General features: G+C 35.5%; 4 protein-coding genes, 2 long non-coding RNA genes and 1 other non-coding gene across 8 annotated transcripts; 2 read left to right on the forward strand and 5 right to left on the reverse strand.

The window, feature by feature from the left end:
- Position 1: 1 nt before the first annotated feature.
- Positions 2 to 4,061, reverse strand: LOC111809768 (uncharacterized). Its single transcript, XR_015420772.1, has 5 exons — positions 3,893 to 4,061; positions 2,969 to 3,040; positions 2,253 to 2,306; positions 657 to 732; positions 2 to 242 (listed from the first exon to the last, which is right to left on the reverse strand). It is a non-coding gene; the product is annotated as an uncharacterized LOC111809768 (long non-coding RNA).
- TRNAP-UGG (transfer RNA proline (anticodon UGG)) lies at positions 2,032 to 2,103 on the forward strand. Its single transcript has one exon. It is a non-coding gene; the product is annotated as a tRNA-Pro (tRNA).
- A 1,262-nt stretch (positions 4,062 to 5,323) lies between the features above and the next one.
- On the reverse strand, positions 5,324 to 7,723 carry LOC111804367 (endo-1,4-beta-xylanase 5-like). The gene is made up of 4 exons (XM_087126952.1): positions 7,501 to 7,723; positions 7,236 to 7,405; positions 7,024 to 7,122; positions 5,324 to 6,199 (listed from the first exon to the last, which is right to left on the reverse strand). Exons 1-4 carry the CDS (start codon positions 7,721 to 7,723, stop codon positions 5,354 to 5,356), a joined length of 1,338 nt encoding a protein of 445 aa, XP_086983078.1. The 3' UTR covers positions 5,324 to 5,353.
- Positions 7,724 to 9,838: 2,115 nt separating this feature from the next.
- Positions 9,839 to 12,798, reverse strand: LOC111804360 (endo-1,4-beta-xylanase 5-like). The gene is made up of 7 exons (XM_023689130.2): positions 12,741 to 12,798; positions 12,589 to 12,641; positions 12,248 to 12,479; positions 11,907 to 12,076; positions 11,646 to 11,744; positions 10,285 to 11,076; positions 9,839 to 10,204 (listed from the first exon to the last, which is right to left on the reverse strand). Exons 1-7 carry the CDS (start codon positions 12,796 to 12,798, stop codon positions 9,854 to 9,856), a joined length of 1,755 nt encoding a protein of 584 aa, XP_023544898.2. The 3' UTR covers positions 9,839 to 9,853.
- On the forward strand, positions 11,013 to 17,234 carry LOC111804371 (uncharacterized). 2 transcript variants are annotated; one of them, XR_015421574.1, is made up of 4 exons: positions 11,013 to 11,483; positions 11,839 to 12,046; positions 14,570 to 16,219; positions 16,441 to 17,234. It is a non-coding gene; the product is annotated as an uncharacterized LOC111804371 (long non-coding RNA). The 2 variants fall into 2 exon arrangements; XR_015421575.1 differs by having other exon boundaries at positions 14,570 to 16,095.
- LOC111804350 (endo-1,4-beta-xylanase 5-like) lies at positions 14,422 to 17,728 on the reverse strand. Its single transcript, XM_023689118.2, has 7 exons — positions 17,493 to 17,728; positions 17,348 to 17,400; positions 16,850 to 17,081; positions 16,509 to 16,678; positions 16,248 to 16,346; positions 14,912 to 15,703; positions 14,422 to 14,831 (listed from the first exon to the last, which is right to left on the reverse strand). Exons 1-7 carry the CDS (start codon positions 17,629 to 17,631, stop codon positions 14,481 to 14,483), a joined length of 1,836 nt encoding a protein of 611 aa, XP_023544886.2. The 5' UTR covers positions 17,632 to 17,728; the 3' UTR covers positions 14,422 to 14,480.
- A 1,246-nt stretch (positions 17,729 to 18,974) lies between these two features.
- On the reverse strand, positions 18,975 to 22,622 carry LOC111779279 (adenylyl-sulfate kinase 3). The gene is made up of 7 exons (XM_023659399.2): positions 21,974 to 22,622; positions 21,460 to 21,600; positions 20,207 to 20,356; positions 20,000 to 20,118; positions 19,813 to 19,897; positions 19,651 to 19,697; positions 18,975 to 19,315 (listed from the first exon to the last, which is right to left on the reverse strand). The coding sequence occupies exons 1-7, from the start codon at positions 22,236 to 22,238 to the stop codon at positions 19,226 to 19,228; spliced, it is 897 nt and encodes a 298-aa protein (XP_023515167.1). The 5' UTR covers positions 22,239 to 22,622; the 3' UTR covers positions 18,975 to 19,225.
- Between the last annotated feature and the right edge of the window lie 422 nt (positions 22,623 to 23,044).

The raw sequence follows: 23,044 nt of genomic DNA on the forward strand, positions 1-23,044 counted from the left end.
CATATTTTTTTTTTTTTTTGCTAAATCATTTTTCATAAGCGAACCTACCAATTTTTTTTTCTATTATTCATGAGATGTTTATATTTTACGGTTCATATGAAGAATGTAGACATGCAACCTAAATAAAAGACTAAGAAAATTTTTACATATAAATGAGATACCAAATGATGGAGGATGAATGCTTGAATAGGCAGCCAAAAGTGCTAGGATCCCCACTCGAAAGCATATCAAATCACGTATACCTGTAACCTGTAAAATTATTTGATAATGTTTCAAGAACAAATAGTTGTAGTGGTAAACTCTTAATTTGGTATGGAAGGTTCTGAGTTCAATTCTCAGAATGCCTCATGTGGCATGTGCTCATGACTTTCCTTTCACAAAATTTCATTTCAACAAAAAACCAAAAACCAAGTCAATTGTACCATAAATCCAAAAATCAAGAAGGTATCATCTGAATTACAATAAAGAACAAGAAATTGAATTATATATATTCAGGCAGAACATTTGGCCTAGTGTCAGGTCCCATGTTTGATTCTTAGAATGATCCAATTTACTTTTACATCCATTCAATCATCCATAAGATTTTTATATTTTCTTATTCAAGAGAAGAGTATAAGTAACAACCTAAATAAAAGATTAGGAGTGTATATGGATACCAGATATGAAGGATGGATGCTTGAACACCTGAATGCAGCCAGCCAAGATCACCACTAGGAAACTCTTCTATTTTCACTGTCATAATGTATATAGGACAAGAAAATTTGATCATGAGTTCAAAGAAACGAGAGCAGGATAATAAATAAATCATGGGAAGTAACCCTGTATTCTATCTTATTTCATCAACCATTCAAGAACAACTGAGTACACCAAATAATTGATGTTTATACCATACGAATATTAGATTTACATCTTCTAGTAGAGCGTTATGAGTTCATTTTTTCAATGCCTCAACCCCATTTGGCCTGTGTTCATCGACTTTCTATTCATAATTTTCATTTCAACAAGAAACAACTTTCTCACAGTATTTTCAACATTTTTGTGGAATAAGTAAGGGTATGGAAATTTGTTTATATATTTATTTCTAACTCAAGTCTGATTGGTTCAGACAATGAAATGTGGCATAAGTCGACTATCATTCTAACTATAAGCTTACCAACCACCACGAAAAAGCAACTCTACCAACAACACATTAGTCAATTTTACCATGGATCTAACATCAAGAAGATAAATCTTAATCATATATATATATATATGATGAATTCCATTAATTGAAACAGTGCATTTGGTCTAGATGTATGATTCTTGGAATGCCCCAAACAATCTTGAATATTCAAAACTGTAAGCTTCCAAATTCCCTTCAATTATTCATAAGATCTTCATATTTCATTGTTTAAGAGAGGAATGAAAGTAAACAACCTAATAAAATGACTAGGAGTGTATATGCACTGATACCATCAACTGGAAAGCTCATCTGGCATGTAAGAACTTCATAATTCTAATAAATAAAAATTGATCATGATTTCAGAGAGAGAGAGCACCAAATAATTCATAAATCAAAAGAAAAAACCTAAATATCCTACCTCATGAACATCTTCATTGATGCATATACAACAAAAAGATCAAATATACATCTTCATGTGTCTTAATTAAAAATTAAAATCTTGTTTTTGATAAAGGCTAGAAATTGGGCATTTGATCTAGTGGTAGATTCTCAATGGTATTAGAGGTTCTGAGTTCAGTTCAATTCTGTCATTGACTTTCTATTCATAATTTTCAGATAAACCATAAAATTATTTCTTGCTTTTTGTATATTTTCAAAAGTTATTCATATATTTATTTTTTATTCCTAAAAAATGACGGGCTACTAGCAATGAAATAAACTCTACAGGCCACCGTTATTTTATCTCTAAATCTGCCAACCACCGTTGAGAAGAAGCAGCTCGACCGATTACACATTGGTCAACTACATGAACCCAACATCAAGAACACATTCATAGATAAAAATTATTAAATGTATTCAATATTCAAACAGGGCATTTGGTCTAGTGGTATGATTCTCGCTTTGGGTGCGAGAGGTCCCGAGTTCGATTCTCGGAATGCCCCATTCATTTTTGTTTTTTTATAATTTTCATAATTGAACTTACTAATTTCTTTCTATTATTCATGAGATCTTTAAATTTTACAGTTCATATGAAGAATGAAAGCAAGCAACCTAAATAAAAGACTACGAATTTTACATATAAACGAGATACCAAATGATGGAGGATGAGTGCTTGAATAAGCAGCCAGCTGTGCCAGGATCCCACCTGAAAGCATATCTATCATGTATACCAACATGTTTCAACTAAAAATATTTGATAATGTTTCATAGAGACAAGCACAAGATAATTCATAAATCAAGGGAGATAACTCTGTATCCTCATTTTCTCAACCATTCAAAAGAAACTTCGCTAAATACACCAAGTTTGTGTCTATAACACAAGACAGGAGTTATAATTTAAAGTCTCTTAACTAAAATTTGTTTTTTTAAAAGACATTCTTGATTAAAAAATTGAAAATCCGTATTTGATAAAGGGGGAAAAAAGGACAGTATGGAAGGTTTTGAGTTTAGTTCTTAGAACGCCTCATCTGGCATGTGCTCGTTGACTTTTCTTTCATACTTTTCATATCAACCAAAAACCAAGTCAGTGGTACCATGGATCCAAATCAAGAAGGTATCATCTAAATTACAATAAAGAATAATAAAAGAACTATGTATATACAAGCCGGGCATTTAGTTTAGTGGTATGATTCTTGCTTTGTGTGAGAGAGGTCCCAATTTTGATTCCTAGAACGACCCAATTTATTTTTACCGTTTTCAAATTAAAACTACCAAATTCCGTTCAATTATCCATGAGATCTTTATTTACTCTTCAAGAGAAGAATATACGCAAACAACCTAAATAAAAGATTAGGTGTATATGGATACCAGATATGAAGGATGGATGCTTGAAGCCTGATGCAGCTAGCCAGGATCCCCACCAGGAAGCTCTCCTACATTCTGTCATCATATCAAGGGAGGTAACCAAGCATTCTATCTTATTACATCAACCATTCAAAAGTAACTTTACCGAGTACACCAAATAATTGATGTTTATACAGCATGGGGATTAGATCAATATCATCGTATCTTCTAATTAAGGATTGAAATATTGTACTTGATATATGCAAAAATAGGGCATTTGATCGGGCAATAGATTCTTATTTTGGTAATTACCATATTACAAACGAAAGGCTCTAGTTGTTAATATAATAATTGTTTGAAACACATAGTTCCTTGGTCTCTAATGATATAACTCTTGCTAAAGGGGATAGAGAATCTGAGTTCAATCCTTGAAATAGAAGAAGGCCTTGACGTTGTTAGACTGAAGGCTCTGATATCATGTTGAGTTAAACAGACTTAACCTCAATTAGGGAGAAATAAGAGAAATGATAATAACAGAAAAAGGTATAATCGGTGAGCTCTCTTTAACAACTTTCTAAGTGAAAATATTCTGTAAAATCACATAACAAAGGTTCAGTAAGCAATCGATTGTTTTAGTTAGTGTAGCATCACTCTTAATCTACACACACACACAACTTCAATAAATCGTTCGTTCTTCGACATTTCATTCATCCTACAGCCACAAAACGAAACTACTAGATACAGCAATTAACAAAGTAACCTGATCATCAACTAATTTGAATAGAAGTCAAATTTCTACAATCACAAACATAGAACGATATACCTCAAAGACTGCCACAATCTTCCCGACGGTGAATTCAATCAATAGGACAAGTGAAGATCAAGCGTAGTAAAAAGAAAGCAACTAAACATAATCGACATAAACGCAGAGAGCTTAAGCAACTTCACCTGGTCATTTTGATCAGCAACCTTCACACATAACTGATAGTTCTTCCTGTCTGCTAGCCTGAAGCTTGCATGCGTTTCTTCTGTAAGAAATACAGCGCGCTTCACCTTCTTTGAGCTTATATTCACAAATGTTTTCCTGCATTTTCTCGACAACCAAACAGCCCCGGGAAAATTGTGGCAAACGGAGCAGAGCTGTCAATAAGTACAGAGCCACTGTGATTCCGGTGCTATTTCGTGGGCTTGATAATAATATCTCAGGCCCAATTTTGTGGCCCACTATTGATTCGGCCCAATTTTGTGGCCCACTATTGATTCGGCCCAATTTTGTGGCCACTATTGATTCGGCCCATTTAGGCCCAGCTTTTGAGTGGGTGGAAAAATTATAACTTTAATTATCTATTACGTAAATATAGCTAAAAAGGAAATAAGACGTCCTAAAATTGAAAATAAATTAATAAAATACCAAAAATTTGAATTCTAATGGATAATTAATTATTTAACTTTTAACAATAATTATTATTATTTATGGTATAAAAAATTTAAACTTACTTAGGTAATTTTATACAAAAAAAAAAAAAAAAAAAAAAAAATCATATTTAGATAACGGTTGGAGGCTTATCTTGACAACGACTTTTAATACGATCCACTTTGTCATTGTTACAAATTATTTGATTCAAATCGTTCATGCCATCGATGATATCCACTGCATTGAGTTTCTGTAAGAGTCTTTTATAAAATATTTAATTACTCTTCATAAATTTGTTTATTGAAAAAATTAATATTTTATAAAATGATCCGTTTCAATTTTGAATGAATTATAAGTTTATGTGTCTACGAGGATTTGTTCTTTGATTTGCATGAGTGAGAATGAATTTTGCCGCTGATTCAATATACCTATTATTTTGGAAACTTAATCAAAATATGGAACTGATAATATAATGAGATGGAGCTGACGAGATTTGTATGAATTTTTTTAGAAAGTAGGGAAACAAAACACGAAAACAAAACATGCTTAAACGACTGGAAGTAAATTCCGGTCAAAATCCTCACCACAAACATCAGCAATGTGTTGTTTATTATTGGTTCAATTATTAGGGAGCTGGACGTTGAAGGTCTGACAAGCGGCATCTTCCAACACTCTAATGCTAACAGAAGTGGCGGATTTGGTTACAGGGTGTTGCACTGTTACATTGTAATCTCCATGGAACAACAAAGCTTCAACCAAACCTTCACCGTCGGCTGTCATTTCCAAACTGGGCGATTTCCATTCAACCAGAAGCTTATCGACAACGTCTCCTGCTGGGGTGTTCTTGAAATTCAGATCCACAAGCGGCAAGGTAAAGAAATTCGCCGATAATGGGCCTGCAAATGTGATTATCCCCTTCACGGCAGGATGTGCGTATCCTTCTCTTAAAACTTCTTCATAGAATTGTGCCTGTTAGGGGTAGATACCAAGTTTTGTTAGTGATGTCTGGAAGGTGTTTGATGAAATGTCTGAATGAAATTGCATTGTACCTGATTTGGGCCTTCTTTATAATACACTTCTGTGATCCATATGGGGTAGCCTGTTGATCCTAGATAGTCCAATGCGGATCTCATGTATGGTAGGTTTGGTGGATCAGGGCCGAAGTTGCCCTGCAAGCCGATTCCTGCTGGAATATTTTCGTTCCCGGGATACGATAGGATTTGGAAGAGTCTCTTTCTGTAGTTAGCTGGGGTTGCTTTCTTTTCGTAATCATGTTCCATGGCATTGAATTCGTTGAGGAAAAGAAGTGGTTTCTTATCTAGTTTATGTGTTATCTTGAAGTACATTGCAGAGGCATTTTCACCAAGTTTGTCCTCGAAGAGTCTGTGGTGCACGTTTTCGTTCATGACATCCCAGTGAATAAACTCTCCGGAGTATCTCTTAACCACGGACTTGATTCTTCTATTGGCTGCTTTCATCAAATCTTTAGGGCTGAGTGACTTCACCCATTCTGGCTGATAAACGGGATCGGCCCAGAAAATGTTGTGTCCTCTGACTTTAATCCCATTACGACGGGCAAACTTAAGCATTGCATCAGGGATGGTGTAGTTTTCTTGGCCTTGTACTTTCTCATTGCTATACCACTTAAGTTCATTGGTGAAAGTGGCATAATCAAATCTTGATGCAAACCATTGTTGGTATCTTTTGCTGGAAAGGATATGGCTGTTCATTCCTGCCCCTAATGGGAAGTTTCTTTTTTTCTGGTCGAGGAAGACTTTCGCACCTGGTAGTGTACAGTTGTCTGCTTGAGTTATTTGCAGCCTCACCTTGCTTTTCCTCACCTGCAAAACTTGGTTCCATCATTCCATGTTGTAAGTGTTATTAGCGGGACCGAAGTCCCATCTTGGTTAGAGAGGAGGACGAGGGAGAAAGAAGTTGTCTCTCTTCTATGGTAACTCGTTGCCAATCATCTAGAATGATCTGCCGCTAGGTTGATTGATCAACTTTCGCTCAGGTAGAGGTCTCCACATCCTACCACTCCTATCGCCGTGAACCTCACAATTTTAAAACGCATCTGCTAAGGAGAGGTCTTCACACCCTTATAAGGAATGTTTCGTTCCCATCTTCAACTGACATGAGATCTCACAATCCATCCCCCTAGGGGTCAGCGTCCTCGCTGGCATATTGTTTAGCCTCACAGTTTTAAAACGCGTCTGCTAGGGAGAGGTCTCCACACCCTTATAAGGAATGTTTCGTTCCCCTCTCCAACCGATATGGGATCTCATAATCCACCCTCTAAGGGTCAGCGTCCTCGCTGGCATATTGTTTAGCCTCACAGTTTTAAAACGCGTCTGCTAGGGAGAGGTCTCCACACCCTTATAAGGAATGTTTCGTTCCCCTCTCCAACCGATATGGGATCTCATAATCCACCCTCTAGGGGCCAGCGTCTTTACTGGCACATCGCTCAGCCTCACGGTTTTAAAACACGTCTACTACTAAGAGGTTTCCACCCCCTTGTAAGGAATGCTTTGTCCCCTCTCCAACCGATCTGAGATCTCACAACTAGTGAAACTTTTGCATTGAATTAAAGATCTCAACTAGTGAAACTTTTGCATTGAATTAAATGTTGTATCGACCATATTGATTTTCTTTTACTTTATACTACCTTGTTAATACTTTCTTCTTGGTGGGATCGCCATTGTTCCTTTGTAAATGGTTGCAGTGAGACATTATCAATCCAAATATCTGCTGTCGTATTTGTACTCTGTATAAACATATGAACATTTAGTACATTGCTGTGAAATAACCTTTTGATAGAGGCCAACCATATGTTCTCAACTAAATCAAACCAAGTTGGTTAGACCAAAACTTATTTACCTCAAAAAAAAGCTCAGCCTGGCCTGTAAAATTAGAGACAAAGCCACCTTTGAACAAACTCCAGCAGCCCTGCTGGGCTATGGTTTCACCAACATTACGAATCTCACCCCCTTCACTATTTCTGTATAGAACAGCCACAGGTGCGTTCCCTTCACTTAGTCGAACCCAAGCTAGAAATTTTCGAGAATTTAGTGAACTAAAGGTACATTCAACGAGTTTAGATCTGAAAAACACGAGGAATAACGAAAGAAAGATCGACACATACCAGAGAAACTATAGAGCTTTTCATATTGGAGATGAACCAACTGATAGAGACTATCCCTTGGTTGAGTCCTCTTGTGAGCTACAATGAAGGTATTGGTGTCGTTGCCTTGTTTCAACCACCCTAGCTTTATTTCTCCTCCTCCATATACTTTCCATCCTTCAGTTCCATTGTTGAACTCTGGATTCACTATGATCCCTCCTCCATGATGAACCCTCCATGGCATAGCTACACACTGTTTCATATGATATTTCTCATCATTTCGAAAAAAAATATATGTTAATTGTATACGTAGGTTAGCACGTTTTGTTCATATTTAGCAGAAAAAAACTCATTTTCTCATCGACGAACTTCTACAAAAAGTTCTGTAAATCTTAAGCTACACTTACCTCAGCTGTTGCAGAATAGTCATAAGAGAAACCTCGGATGGTTATGAACTTCCCTGAATTGTTCAGAAAATCAATTTTGTTAACTCAAATTGATGAAAAAACGAACTTGTTAGTGTTATATTTATATTAGGTGACAATAAAGAGGAAAAAACCTGAAAATATCAAAATGAAGGGAAGAAAAAAGAGGGTGAGAGCTCTGAAAATGTTCATCTCTTTCAGAAATGAACTGAAGAACAAAGTTGGGTATGAGAAGCAATGTTTGTTTTGGTCACTCTAATGAAAAATCCCCCCATGATATTCAACATATAACCTTGTATTTTGTTAAATAATTTATGGAGATTTGATTCGTTGCCTTTTTTAGAAATAGTGTATTTTCTTTGTTAAGCATTGTTTATTAAATTGTATCGTTCTTATCTACTTACATCGTTATTTACGGTACTGATTAATTGTGGTTGTTGATTCGCAAATTTGAATATAACGTATGTACTTGACTTGTATATGCGTAATCGACACCATTTGTTTGATGAAAAAAGAGCTTATTTTCGTATTAGTGTGATGTTTGTTCCCATTCTTTTAATAGTTAGACTGAGAGGGGATCGACTAACCATGCTTGAGTTCAAGAGTTAGTTCAGTTAACTTGCATGGTGAGTTCAAGAGTTAGTTCAGTTAACTTGCATGGTTGGGATCGTAGAGATCCACCCCAAACGAGGTAGGGAATGGGGAAGATTTTTTGTAAAATATTTTTTGATTTTTTAAGATATATATATATTTTTTTAATAGAAATTATATTGAAAAGTAGAAATTATCTATTAAAAAATTACTTGAAATAGAATATATATATTTTAGTTCCGGCAAAAATTTTCATTTATTTTTATAGAATCGGGGCGGAGATTCTCCACGGGGAATTTTGTGAGGATGAAGAAAAACTTCTTTGCCCTCGTCCCACCCATCGACATCTCTACCCATGTTTGGAGTGATGTGATTGGCCAAAATTTTCGTTTATTAAAGGTCCAAATGACCCTATGTGTAGGTTAGTTAGCAAGAGCTAGTTCGGCCTCAATCAAGCTCGACTTAAGCCACTTTTTCCCTAGGCATATTTCTACTTCAAGTCTCCGTGCTTAGGTCGTTTCTTTCTTCTCGAGATAGTTAGATGATTCAAATCTACTCATAACCGTCGCAATTTATGATATATTATGAAACATATAATTTTGAATAATTAGCCATGCATCCCTTCTTAATTTTGATGGAGCAACCATGGAAGGGAAAAAGGAATTATTTAAAATGGGATTATTTATATTTATATTTAAAGTAATTATTTTATGATAATCGCTATTTTGTTATTTAAAATCCTATCTGTTAATTAACTTTAATTACATATATATTTCCAACTTTGTCTTTAAATGAATATTGCAGTTAATAAATAATAATATTTCCAACTTTGTCTACAAATGAATATTGCAATTAATAAATAATAATAACGTGATTAAAAAGTAAATAAATATGCATTGACGATTCACAATTAACCCATTGACATATTTGTATTAATTATATTTTAACAAAAATAAATAAATAAAAGTTAATTTATTGCGGTTGTTTATTAAAATTAGGGATATTAAAAAAATTCCGATGATCCAAAAAAAATCAATCAACCCAACCTAATTCATATGGTTTGGATTTAAATAAACGAAAACTTGGTGGTTCATGAGTTCTGTAAAATAAAATTGGTTAAATTCGAATTTATTGTTAATGTAAATATATATTTTTATTTATAATTATATAAATATATATTTATTTTACGTCAGGATTATTTTTTATTATTTATTCTCTATAAATTTTAAAAAATAATTTTTAACTATTTAAAATATATTAACTTTTAATTTTTTTTTATTAATATATAGACGAAAATAGACGGAAAATAGACTTGTAGTATTTTTATTTAGTTAAATTATTATTTAACTACAATTGGTTCAATTATTGCTGAGTTGGACATTGAAGGTCTGATAAGCGGTATCTTCAGATACTCTAATGCTAACAGAAGTGGCGGATTTGTTTCCAGGGTGCTGCACTGTTACATTGTAATCTCCATGGAACAACAAAGCTTCAACAAAACCTTCACCATCGGTTGTAATTTCCAAGCTGGGCGATTTCCATTCAGCAAGAAGCTTATCGACAACGTCTCCTGCTGGGGTGTTCTTGAAATTTAGATCCACAAGCGGCAGGGTCGTGAAATTCGCCGATAATGGGCCTGCAAATGTGATTATGCCCTTCACTGCAGGATGTGCGTATCCTTCTCTTAGAACTTCCTCATAGTATTGTGCCTGTTAGGGGAAGATACCAAGTTTTGTTAGTTATGTCTGGAAGGTGTTTGATGAAATGCTTGAAAGAAATTTCTTTGTACCTGATTTGGAGTTTTGCGATAAAACACTTCTGTGATCCATATGGGGTAGCCTGTTGATCCTAGATAGTCCAATGCGGATCTCATGTATGGTAGGTTTGGCGGATCAGGGCCGAAGTTGCCCTGCAAGCCGATTCCTGCTGGAATATTTTTGTTCCCGGGATATGATAGGATTTGGAAGAGTTTCTTTCTTACGTTAGCCGGGGTTGCTGTCGTTTTATTACCACGTTCCATGGTATTGTATTCATTCACGAAAAGAAGTGTCTTACTGTCAAGTTTATGTGCTGTGTTGAAGTACTCTGCTGAGGCATTTTCACCGAGTTTGTCCTCAAAGTATCTGAAGTGTACATTTTCATTCATGACGTCCCAGTGGATAAACTTACCAGAATATCTCTTAACCACGGAGTTGATTCTTTTTTCTGCTGCTATCTTCAAATCTGCAGGGGAGAGTGACTTGACCCATTGTGGCTGAAACTTGGGATTGGCCCAGAAAATGTTGTGTCCTCTTACTGAAATACCATGTTGATTGGCAAACTCAAGCATCGCATCAGGGATGGTGTAGTTCTCTTTGCCTCGTTCTCTCTCAGTGCTATACCACTTAAGTTCATTTGTAAAAGTGGCATAAGAAAATCTTGATGCAAACCAATCTTGGTATTCTTTGCTGGAGAGAATGTGGTAGTTCATTCCTGCCCCAAATGGGAAGTTTGGTTTTTTCTGGTCGAGGAAGACTTTTGCACCTGCTAGTTTACTGTTGTCTGCTCGAGTTATTTGCAGCCTCACCTTGCTTTTCCTCACCTGCAAAATGTGTTTCCATCATTCCGTATACGTGTTAATTCTGGGATCAAAGTTCCACCTTGGCTAGAGGGGTGGGAACTCATGAGTTTATAAGTGGATGGAGATACAATTATTTGAAGGAACATCTCTATGGCCTGTTAGGAATCATGGACTTCCACAATGGTATGATATTGTCCACTTTGAGCATAAGCTCTCATGGCTTTGTTTTGGGCTTCCCCAAAAGACCAAAAAACCTCATACTTATGGACATGTATTCCTTACTTATAAACCCATGATCATTCCCTAAATCAGCCATTGTGGGACTCCCTCCCAACAATCCTCAACATGGCCTTTTATTGAGAAGATTATGAAGGTTGTGACTAAGATCTTACATTGGCTAAGAAGGAAGAAGATCAAGAGTTTGTAAGGTCAGTATTTGGAGACTTTTGAATCGAATCTTAAAAGTAAATTCATGTGACTTCAAGTTCAAAGTAGATCAAAGTAGATGATATCTTACGAATGAAGAGCTGATTGTCCTAACAATATGGAGACACATTCAAAGGTTATACCAATTTCTTTCTTTATATTACCTTGTTAATGCTTCTGTCTTGGTGGGATCGCCATTGCTCCTTTGTAAATGGTTGCAGTGAGACATTATCGATCCAAATTTCTGCTGATGTATTTTCACTCTGTATAAACAAAAGCAAAACAAGTTATGGGCATTTAGTACATTGAGTTCTGAATGGAGCATGAATTTGAAAAATATTTGCTTGAATGTTGCAGCATACTCTAGTGGCCAACCACGTACTCTACTAAATCAAGCCAAGTTGGTGAAAGCAAAAGTTATTCACCTCAAAAAAGACCTCCGCATGGCCTGTGAAATCAGAGACAATGCCACCTTTGAGCAAACTCCAGCAGCCCTGCTTGGCTATGGTTTCACCACCATGAAGAATCCGACCACCTTTACTATTTCTGAATAGAACAGCCACAGGTGCGCTTCCTTCACTTAGTCGAACCCAAGCTGTTTATTTTAGAGCATGTTTCTGATTAGACGGTGTATGATTTAAGAGCATTAAATTTTATATTCAGAAATCACGTGTAGATCTAAAAGCTTAAGCTGATAAATTATGCGTAGATCAATAGCTAGTAGTAATAAAGAACACGAGAGAAGGAAAGAAAGATCGACCCATACCAGAGAAACTATAGAGCTTTCCATGTCGGAGATGAACCAACTGATAGAGACTATCCCTTGGGTGAGCCCTCTTGTGAGCTACAATGAACGTATTGATATCGTCGTCTTGTTTCAATGACCCTTGCTTTATTTCACCTCCTCCAAACATTTTCCACCCTTCAATTCCATTGTTGAACTCTGGATTCACTATGATCCCTCCTCCATGATGAACCCTCCTTGGCTTCGCTAGACACTGTTTCATATAATATTTCTCATAATTTCGAAAAAAAAATATATGTTAATTGTTTACTTAGGTTAGCACGTTTTGTTCGTATTTAGCGTAAATCTTAAGCTACACTTACCTCAGTTGTTGCAGAATAGTCGTAAGAGAAACCTCGGATGGTTATGAACTTCCCTGAATTGTTCAGAAAATCAATTTTGTTAACTCAAATTGATGAAAAAACGAACTTGTTATTGTTAGTGTTATATTATGTGACAATAAGGAGGAAAAAACCTGAAAGTATCAAAATGAAGGGAAGAAAAAAGAGGGTGAGAGCTCTGAAAATGTTCATCTCTTTCAGAAATGAACTGAAGAACAAAGTTGGGTATGAGAAGCAATGTTTGTTTTGGTCACTCTAATGAAAAATCCCCCCATGATATATACAACATAACCTTAACCTTGTATTTGTTAAAAAATTATGGAGGTTTGATTTGTTGACTTTTTGAGAAATAGTGTATTTTGAGTTTTCCTAAATTATGTTGAGGTTAAATCTACATATCATCGTTTCTTAAATTGTACCGTTCTTATCTATTTACATCTTTATTTACAATACTGATTAATTGTGATTGTTGATCCACAAATTTGAATATAACGTATGTAGTTGACTTGTATATGCTTAACCGACACCGTTTGTTTGATAGAAAAAGGGCTTGTTTTCGTACTAGTGTGATGTTTGTTCCCATTCTTTTAATAGTTAGATTGAGAGGGGATCGAATTGACCTTTTGAATTATTACGGGTCAGAGGGAAATCTAACCATGCTTAAGTTCAAGATCAAGAGTTAGTTCATATGACTCCAGATTTGAGATGGTAGAGATCCACCCCAAACTAAGTAGGGAAGGAGGGAAGAAGTAGTGAGAAACCCAATTAGCTAAACTGGGTTGGGGAGAGAGATTACATTCCCTATTTGCCCCTTGAAATTTTAAAAATTATGTTAACATTAATAGTGAAATATTTTTTTTGATTTTTTAAGATATTTTTCCTTTTTTAATAGAAATTATATTTATTAAAAAATTACTTGAAAATGAATATATATATATATATAATTTTTTTTTTCTTTTCGTCCCCGCAAAAATTTTCATTTATTTTTATAGAACCAGGGTAAAGGTTCTCCACGTGGAATTTTGTGAGAATGAAGAAAAATTTCTTTGCCCTCGTCTCACCCCATCGACATCTCTACTTATGTTTGAAGTGATGTGATTGGCCAAAATTTTCGTTTATTAAAGGTCCAAATGGCCATATGCATAGTCTAGTTAGCTTGAGTCGTTCCTTTCCTTTCGAGATAGTTATGGATTCAAATCTACTTATAACTGTGGCATGGCAATTTATGATATATTATGAAAGGTATAATATTGTATAATTAGCCATGCATTCCTTCTTAAGATCACCAATGGAAGGTAAAAGGGAATTATTTTTATTTATATTTAAAGAAATTATTTTATGGTAATCGCTATTTTGTTATTTAAAATCATATCTGTTAATTTATTTTAATTACATATATTTCCAACATTGTCTTTAAATGAATATTGTAGTGAATAAATAATAATAACGTCATTAAAAAATGGTTGTTCTTACCATTCACCATTAACATATTTTAACAAAAATAAATAAATAAATAAATAAAAATTAATTTATTGTGATGGCTTAATTAAAATTCAATTTTTTTTTATGATCCTAAAAATCCAATCACCACAATTCAATTGGTATGATTTTTGGTTCAGATTCTGAAATAAAATGGGTTAAACTCGATCCGAATTTATTGTTAATGTTAAATATATTTTTTTATTTACAACTATATAAATATATATTTATTTTACGTCGGGATTATTTTTTATTATTTATTTTCTATAAATTTTAAAAAATAATTTTTAATTATTTAAAATATATTAACTTTTAATTTTTTTTTATTAATATATGGACGAAAATAGACACATGGTATTTTTATTTAGTTAAATTATTATTTAACTACAATTGGTTCAATTATCTCTGACTTGGACATTGAAGGTCTGATAAGCGGCATCTTCAGACACTCTAATGCTAACAGAAGTGGCGGATTTGGTTCCAGGGTGCTGCACTGTTACATTGTAATCTCCATGGAACAACAAAGCTTCAACAAAACCTTCACCATCGGTTGTAATTTCCAAGCTGGGCGATTTCCATTCAGCAAGAAGCTTATCGACAACGTCTCCTGCTGGGGTGTTCTTGAAATTTAGATCCACAAGCGGCAGGGTAGTGAAATTCGCCGATAATGGGCCTGCAAATGTGATTATGCCCTTCACTGCAGGATGTGCGTATCCTTCTCTTAGAACTTCCTCATAGTATTGTGCCTGTTAGGGGAAGATACCAAGTTTTGTTAGTTATGTCTGGAAGGTGTTTGATGAAATGCTTGAAAGAAATTGCGTTTTACCTGATTTGGAGTTTTGTAATAAAACACTTCTGTGATCCATATGGGGTAGCCTGTTGATCCTAGATAGTCCAATGCGGATCTCATGTATGGTAGGTTTGGCGGATCAGGGCCGAAGTTGCCCTGCAAGCCGATTCCTGCTGGAATATTTTCATTCCCCGGATACGATAGGATTTGGAAGAGTTTCTTTCTTACGTTAGCCGGGGTTGCTGTCGTTTCACTAGCATGTTCCATGGTATTGTATTCATTCACGAAAAGAAGTGTCTTACTGTCAAGTTTATGTGCTGTGTTGAAGTACTCTGCTGAGGCATTTTCACCGAGTTTGTCCTCAAAGTATCTGAAGTGTACATTTTCATTCATGACGTCCCAGTGGATAAACTTACCAGAATATCTCTTAACCACGGAGTTGATTCTTTTTTCTGCTGCTATCTTCAAATCTGCAGGGGAGAGTGACTTGACCCATTGTGGCTGAAACTTGGGATTGTCCCAGAAAATGTTGTGTCCTCTTACTGAAATACCATGTTGATTGGCAAACTCAAGCATCGCATCAGGGATGGTGTAGTTCTCTTTGCCTGGTTCTATCTCAGTGCTATACCACTTAAGTTCATTTGTAAAAGTGGCATAAGAAAATCTTGATGCAAACCAATCTTGGTATTCTTTGCTGGAAAGAATGTGGTGGTTCATTCCTGCCCCAAATGGGAAGTTTGGTTTTTTCTGGTCGAGGAAGACTTTTGCACCTGCTAGTTTACTGTTGTCTGCTTGAGTTATTTGCAGCCTCACCTTGCTTTTCCTCACCTGCAAAATGCGTTTCCATCATTCCGTATACGTGTTAATTCTGGGACTGAAGTTCCACCTTGGCTATAGAGGTGGTAACTCACGAGTTTATAAGTGGATGGAGATACAATTATTTGAAAGAACATTTCTATGACCTGTTAGGAATCACGGACCTCCACAATGGTATTATATTGTCCACTTTGAGCATAAACTCTCATGACTTTATTTTGGGCTTCCCCAAAAGACCAAAAGACTTGTATTCCTTACTTATAAACCCATGATCATTCCCTAAATTAGCCATTGTGGGACTCCCTCCCAACAATCCTCAACATGGCCTTTTATTGAGAAGATTATGAAGGTTGTGACTAAGATCTTACATTGGCTAAGAAGGAAGAAGATCAAGAGTTTGTAAGGTCAGTATTTCGAGACTTTTGAATCGAATCTTAAAAGTAAATTCATGTGACTTCAAGTTCAAAGTAGATGATATCTTACGAACGAAGAGCTGATTGTCCTAACAATATGGAGACACATTCAAAGGTTATACCAATTTCTTTCTTTATATTACCTTGTTAATGCTTCTGTCTTGGTGGGATCGCCATTGCTCCTTTGTAAATGGTTGCAGTGAGACATTATCGATCCAAATTTCTGCTGATGTATTTTCACTCTGTATAAACAAAAGCAAAACAAGTTATGGGCATTTAGTACATTGAGTTCTGAATGGAGCATGAATTTGAAAAATATTTGCTTGAATGTTGCAGCATACTCTAGTGGCCAACCACGTACTCTACTAAATCAAGCCAAGTTGGTGAAAGCAAAAGTTATTCACCTCAAAAAAGACCTCCGCATGGCCTGTGAAATCAGAGACAATGCCACCTTTGAGCAAACTCCAGCAGCCCTGCTTGGCTATGGTTTCACCACCTTGAAGAATCTGACCATCTTTACTGTTTCTGAATAGAACAGCGACAGGTGCGCTTCCTTCACTTAGTCGAACCCAAGCTGTTTATTTCATAGCATGTTTCTGATTAGACGGTGTATGATTTAAGAGCATTAAATTTTATATTCAGAAATTGCACATAGATCTAAAAGCTTAAGCTGATAAATTACGCGTAGATCAATAGCTAGTAGTAATAAAGAACACGAGAGAAGGAAAGAAAGTTCGACCCATACCAGAGAAACTATAGAGCTTTCCATGTTGGAGATGAACCAACTGATAGAGACTATCCCTTGGGTGAGCCCTCTTGTGAGCTACAATGAAGCTATTGATTTGGTTGTCTTGTTTCAAAGACCCTTGCTTTATTTCGCCTCCTCCAAACACTTTCCACCCTTCAATTCCATTGTTGAACTCTGGATTCAATATGATCCCTCCTCCATTACGAACTCCTCTTGGCTTCACCAGACACTGTTTTATAGATATTTCTCAACTTTAGCAAAAAAAATGTATCTTTATCATTATATACTTATGTTAGCAAATTTTGTTCATATTTGTAACCATAAAATCGCCGTAGAACGTTTAATTATAGAATTCAAAAGCGAAACCAACTTCAAATTCTAAGATCTTGAGCTACACTTGCCTCGGTTGTTTCATAATAATTATAGGAAGTTTTTTAATTATAGAATTCAAAAGCGAAACCAACTTCAAATTCTAAGATCTTGAGCTACACTTACCTCAGTTGTTGCATAATAATCATAGGAAAAACTTCGGACGGTTATGAACTTTCCTGAATATCTCTCAAAACCAATTTTGTTAACTCAAATGAATGATTAAAGAAAATCAGTGCTATTTTATGTAACAGTAAGAGGAAAAAAAAACCTGAAAATATCAAAATGAAGGGAAGAAAAAAGAGGCTGAGAGCTCTGGAAATGTTCATCACTTTGAGATGACAACTGAAGAACAAAGTTGCCTTTGAAAGCAATGTTTGTTTTGGTGACTGTACTGACAAATTCCCCATATTATATATTAATTCAATTTTTGGATTTATTATTATCTTATGGAAATATTTGACTTTTTAGAATTTTTGGTATCTTTCTTTTCTCAGATTTTTCTAAATTATGATTGGTTAACCATTTTAAGTTTCTTTAGATGAATTACATTATCATCCTTTTACATTGTTGTTTGTATGATTGTTAGAGTGTGGTAATTTCTAATAAACTTTGATACTCATTAAGGAAAAATCTTGTGTTATATGATTTTGGTGTAGTAGATTTTATAGGAATGATGAAAAATATATATTTTTTAAGAGCTCAATTTTATGAAAATATTGATAGAAACGTTAATGATTCAGTTGAGAATTTTATTCCATGTAGTCCACGTTGTGCATAGGAGAAGTTTTTATTGCCAAGTTGAGATAGCTCATCTTTTGCTGATTCAAATACCATGTTTTATATTTGTTGTACTAAAAAAATTACAAAAATATATCGTTTACTTGTAATATAATTGGAACATTATTGTAAATAAAATGTTTTTGTGTTTCTAATTAATCTTGGTTAAATTATATATTTAGTCGTTCTTAAACTTGTAAGTTTGTGTATATTTAATCTCCGACCTTAAAAAAGTGTTTGAAATTTGTCACATGAACATTCAATTGTGTGTTAGTATACTGGATATTCGAGGTTTTTAAATTGAATTGATTTAATTGAAGTTTATATAATGGAACTAGTTCAACTTTCAATCTTATAATCTTATATCTAGAAATACATGTATTTTAAAAAGCCATTTTCTATTTAGATTAAAAGGTCATTTTAGAAGTGTTATTTTACGATACACTTCAATATGAATGTCGTTGAAGTCTATATACAAAATAAGTCTTAGTTCTATTATAGAAACAAGATTGTCACCTCAAGGCTAAAAACATGGTGCTTACGTACCCGAATAATCGTTAACTCCCCCTTCCGTATAGTCGACGCATAATCCCACTTATCTCGAGGATCAAATAATTAGGTTGAAAGATGGAAAAGGTGCAATCAAAGAAGCATAGAGGAGAATCACATGCTAAGCATTGATGTGTGGAGAGATGGGTGACTTCCAACTAAGGGCACCATCCCATTCCCAATCTCTTAACACAATACTCATTTTGGTTGGAAAAGTGGTACAACATTGAGAATGAGTGAGTGGTGATGGCAATCACTCCACTTACAAGTTTACATAGGCATGACGTATCTTTATAGGTTCGATATCCTTGATATCTGTTATTAGTCGAAGTGCACACAAGCTGACCCGTGCACTCATCGTATACTCATTTGTATAGAACATTCAACCACGTTTCAAACAACTCTACATCACACAAACCAAAGAGAAAAAAATAGCAAAATAGCAAAATGAATTGATCTATCATCACATGCAACCTTTTTCAGACAACGTTCTATGTCAAACCTTCATTCCTATCTGTATTCAGAGAAAGAAGAGGTCAAAGGAGTAGCAAACTAGACGTAACAAAGACAAGAAGCAAAGCCAAAACTTTAGTTAAAGTGGATTTGCTCTAAAACAGAGTGAAAATTTGAACCAAAACTTCAGTTGTTGAGGCCCCTTATTCATTGTGTTCTGAGTTAAGCCTTCAGGAAGCCCTTCTGCTCAAGGTAACTCATCACTTTATCTGCCATGTCGCATGGGGAACCTCCATTGTGTTTCAGTACAATCTGAAACCCAACAAGTGCGTTAGTACATCGAACTTTCAAATATCTAAAACGTTCTTAAGACTTCTAATTCCGTGTCTAATAGAATCTTAAACTTCCAACTTAGTTAACAATGAATTCTAAAGAATGTCGAGCAAGTTTTGATCTACCAGACAATCAAATATCTATTAGTTGCAAAGTTGAAAGTTCAGAGATTAATTATGAACTTTTTGAAGATCCGGGGCCTATAAGAACTAAACTTATAATTTAACCCGAGAATCATTCGCCAAGTAGTAGAAGCATTTATCTTTTGCAAGTTGTTCTAAAATGTTCCATTTTTCACTAGACAGTGTAATTACCTCACAATTCAATGGTACTTCATATGGATCATCAATACCGGTAAAGCCTGCAAACATATGAGATTTTGTTCAGTCAATGGATGAACTATGATAATTCTGAGCATATTTAAGCCTATTTGATATCAATTAACTCTAAGTAAGACGATAACAAATCGCAGTAACCTTTGATCTTCCCCGCCCGTGCAAGCTTATACAGTCCCTTCGTATCTCGTGCTTCACAAATTTCAAGAGGAACATCCATGAACACCTGTATATTTTTAGTATATTTTTGTCATATATGTTTCCGAGGCGAGGCGAGGTAGAATACAAGTCCACTCAAAATCGATGGTATGCGTAAATTTAGAAATACCTCAATAAAGTATCCATCAGGTAAAATGGCACGACAGGCATCTCGATCCCTTCGATATGGAGATATCAAACTAGCAATACAAATAACTCCAGCGTCTGCGAACAGTTTCGCAACCTCACCTAGTTTATGGAAGAGGTATAATTAGGAATCATGAACAGCCAAATCCAAAGTGTTGTAAATGAACAGAACTTCCCGAACAGGACTTACCAACCCTCCTTATGTTCTCCGCACGATCTTCGGCTTTAAATCCAAGGTCACGATTCAAGCCATGCCTAACATTGTCCCCATCAAGAATATAAGCCAACTTTCCCATTTTGTATAAGCTTTTAGTCAAGGCACAAGCCACAGAGCTCTTCCCTGCAAGTTAGCTAAAATTGGGTCAGGTTGAAAAAGTCTCAAACCCAATTTATATATTTCAAGCCAACATTTTTTACTATCTATTTCACTAAATCTTTTCAAACATAACCTGAAAAGTCAAAATCAATCGGACTCATATATTTCATGGTTGGGTTTCGTCTATTATCCAAAAGGAACAAGGATAATTTTGGTTAGATGTGAGATCCCACGTCGGTTGGAGAGAGAAACGAAACATTCCTTATAAGGGCGTAGAAACCTCTCCCTAGCATATGCGTTTTAAAACCGTGAAGCTGGCGACTATACGTAACGAGCCAAAGCAGACAATATCTGTTAGCGATGGGCTTGGGCTATATTACAAATGGATCAGAGCCAGACACCGGACGGTGTGCCAGTGAAGACACTGGCCCCCAAGGGAGGTGGATTGTGAGATCCCACATCGGTCGGAGAGGGAAACGAATCATTCCTTATAAGGGTGTGGAAACCTCTCCCTAGTAGACGCATTTTCCAACCATGAGCGGACAATATCTATTAGCGGTGGGCTTGGGTTGTTACAAATGGTATCAGAGCCAGACATCAGGCGGTGTGCCAGTGAAGACACTGGCCCCCAAGGGAGGTGGATTGTGAGATCCCACATCGGTCGGAGAGGGAAACGAATCATTCCTTATAAGGGTGTGGAAACCTCTCCCTAGTAGACGCATTTTCCAACCATGAGCGGACAATATCTATTAGCGGTGGGCTTGGGTTGTTACAAATGGTATCAGAGCCAGACATCAAGCAGTGTGCCAGCAAAGACGCCAAGAGGGGTGGATTGTGAGATCCCACATCGGTTGGAGAGGGAAACGAATCATTCCTTATAAGAGCGTGAAAACCTCTTCCTAGTAGACGCATTTTAAAACCATGAGCAGACAATATCTATTAGTGGTGGGCTTGGGTTGTTACATCAGAACAAACGTACAACCCAAAAAATCTATCAAAGAACAAACCCAGCCAAACCAATGAATACCCAAAACTCCAAGACTAATTTCATTTGAATACAATCTAAACGATGATTAATAGATAATAACAACTAAGGTGTAAAAGCAGAAGGAAAAGGTTAGACAAACCTGAGCCACTGAGCCCTGTGATCCATATGACACATCCTTTCTGGTTGAGAAGGCTCTGTCTTTCAACATTTCCTATTGAACATTCATGCCACTTGATATTGGTAGAATTTCCTACTGTCGACAACACTCCAGCATTTTTCCCTGATTGAAAAGCATCTTAGTAATCTTGACAGCTTAAACTAAGACAAGAATCTCACACAAACAAGAACATAATCAGACACCACCACTATATGAGCTTATATCAACATAGAAACAATTCAAACGTTCTGCAACTAAATCAGCGTTTCAAAGAGTTCTACATAAGAATATAGCTAAGATCGACATAGATACAAACATAAGGTTCTTGCTATTCCAATATCTTGTTTGTGCTATCTAATGAATCAAGCAAGACAGCCATAACACCAGAAACATCAATGAGATGGTTCAGAAAACAAGACAAATATTCTGATTCAACCAAAATCAAGTCCCTGAATCAAGATTATACCAACAACAGACATCAAAATTGAAGCAATACCAGAGTTTCCAGCATGTCCATTGCCCAAGGTAGCATCTAAATCAATCTCGCATTCACTCTTACCCAAACCATCGACCTTCCCATTAACAATCACCGCCCTCGAACCCTTTTTCTCAGCCCCATCACAAACAACCACCATTGATTTGAAGCTAATCCCATTGGAAAACCTTGCAAACCCAAACGCCGATGGCGGCGAGAATGATTTGTGGCGGAGCGGCGGCGGCGGCACACATCCCGGAAACGAAATTCCCCCAGTCGAAACCATATCTCACATGCATTTCAAAACGGAAACACCATAGACTCAAAAATAAATAGAAAAGAGTAAAAACAAATCGATTAAGGAAATCAAGGGCAAATGGAATGCCATAATTGGTCGAATGGCGGAGAGGCTATCCTGTTCTTGTCCGCCATAATAATTAATGACCGGTGGAAAAAAGATTCACGACCCCTTTTGGCGTCAACCCTCGTTTTGAACCTTTGATTTTGATTCTTCTTCTTCTTCTTCCCTGAAATTTATGAACTGTACAAGAAATATACGGAACCAGAGCCGAAGCCGCGGAGCGTGCGAAACGGCGAGCCGTCCGGTGAAGAAGAACAAAGAGCGACGTCGTTTAGGGTCCCGCGAAAAACAACTTGGTGAATTAACGCAATAAATACGTGAAAGCTGTCGCTGAATGCACCCGACACGACGGTGGAATTTATTATTAATTTTTTTAGTTCGATGAAAATTTAAAATTATTAAATTACTTTATATAAAATAAAGACTGACCTAAAAAACTTTTAATTCTTTTTTTAATATTTATGATCACTGTCGAATATCCGAATTTGATAATAATTTTTTTTATTAAAAATTAAAAATTAATGAAATTTAAATATTAAATATTTACACACATTACTAACATCAATTCTAAATAAAAAAAAAAAAAGATTTATTTCAAACAATTTAAAATATATTATCTAATTAAAATTTTATTGTTGTGAGAAAGTACAATAAAATTTAAAATTTATAGAAAATATTTAAAAATTAGTAATAATAATAAACATTTTATGTATTAAATAAAAGAAAAAAAA

Source organism: Cucurbita pepo, chromosome 1, assembly GCF_057944985.1.
Source record: "Cucurbita pepo subsp. pepo isolate OVF chromosome 1, ASM5794498v1, whole genome shotgun sequence".
Lineage (NCBI taxonomy): Eukaryota > Viridiplantae > Streptophyta > Magnoliopsida > Cucurbitales > Cucurbitaceae > Cucurbita > Cucurbita pepo.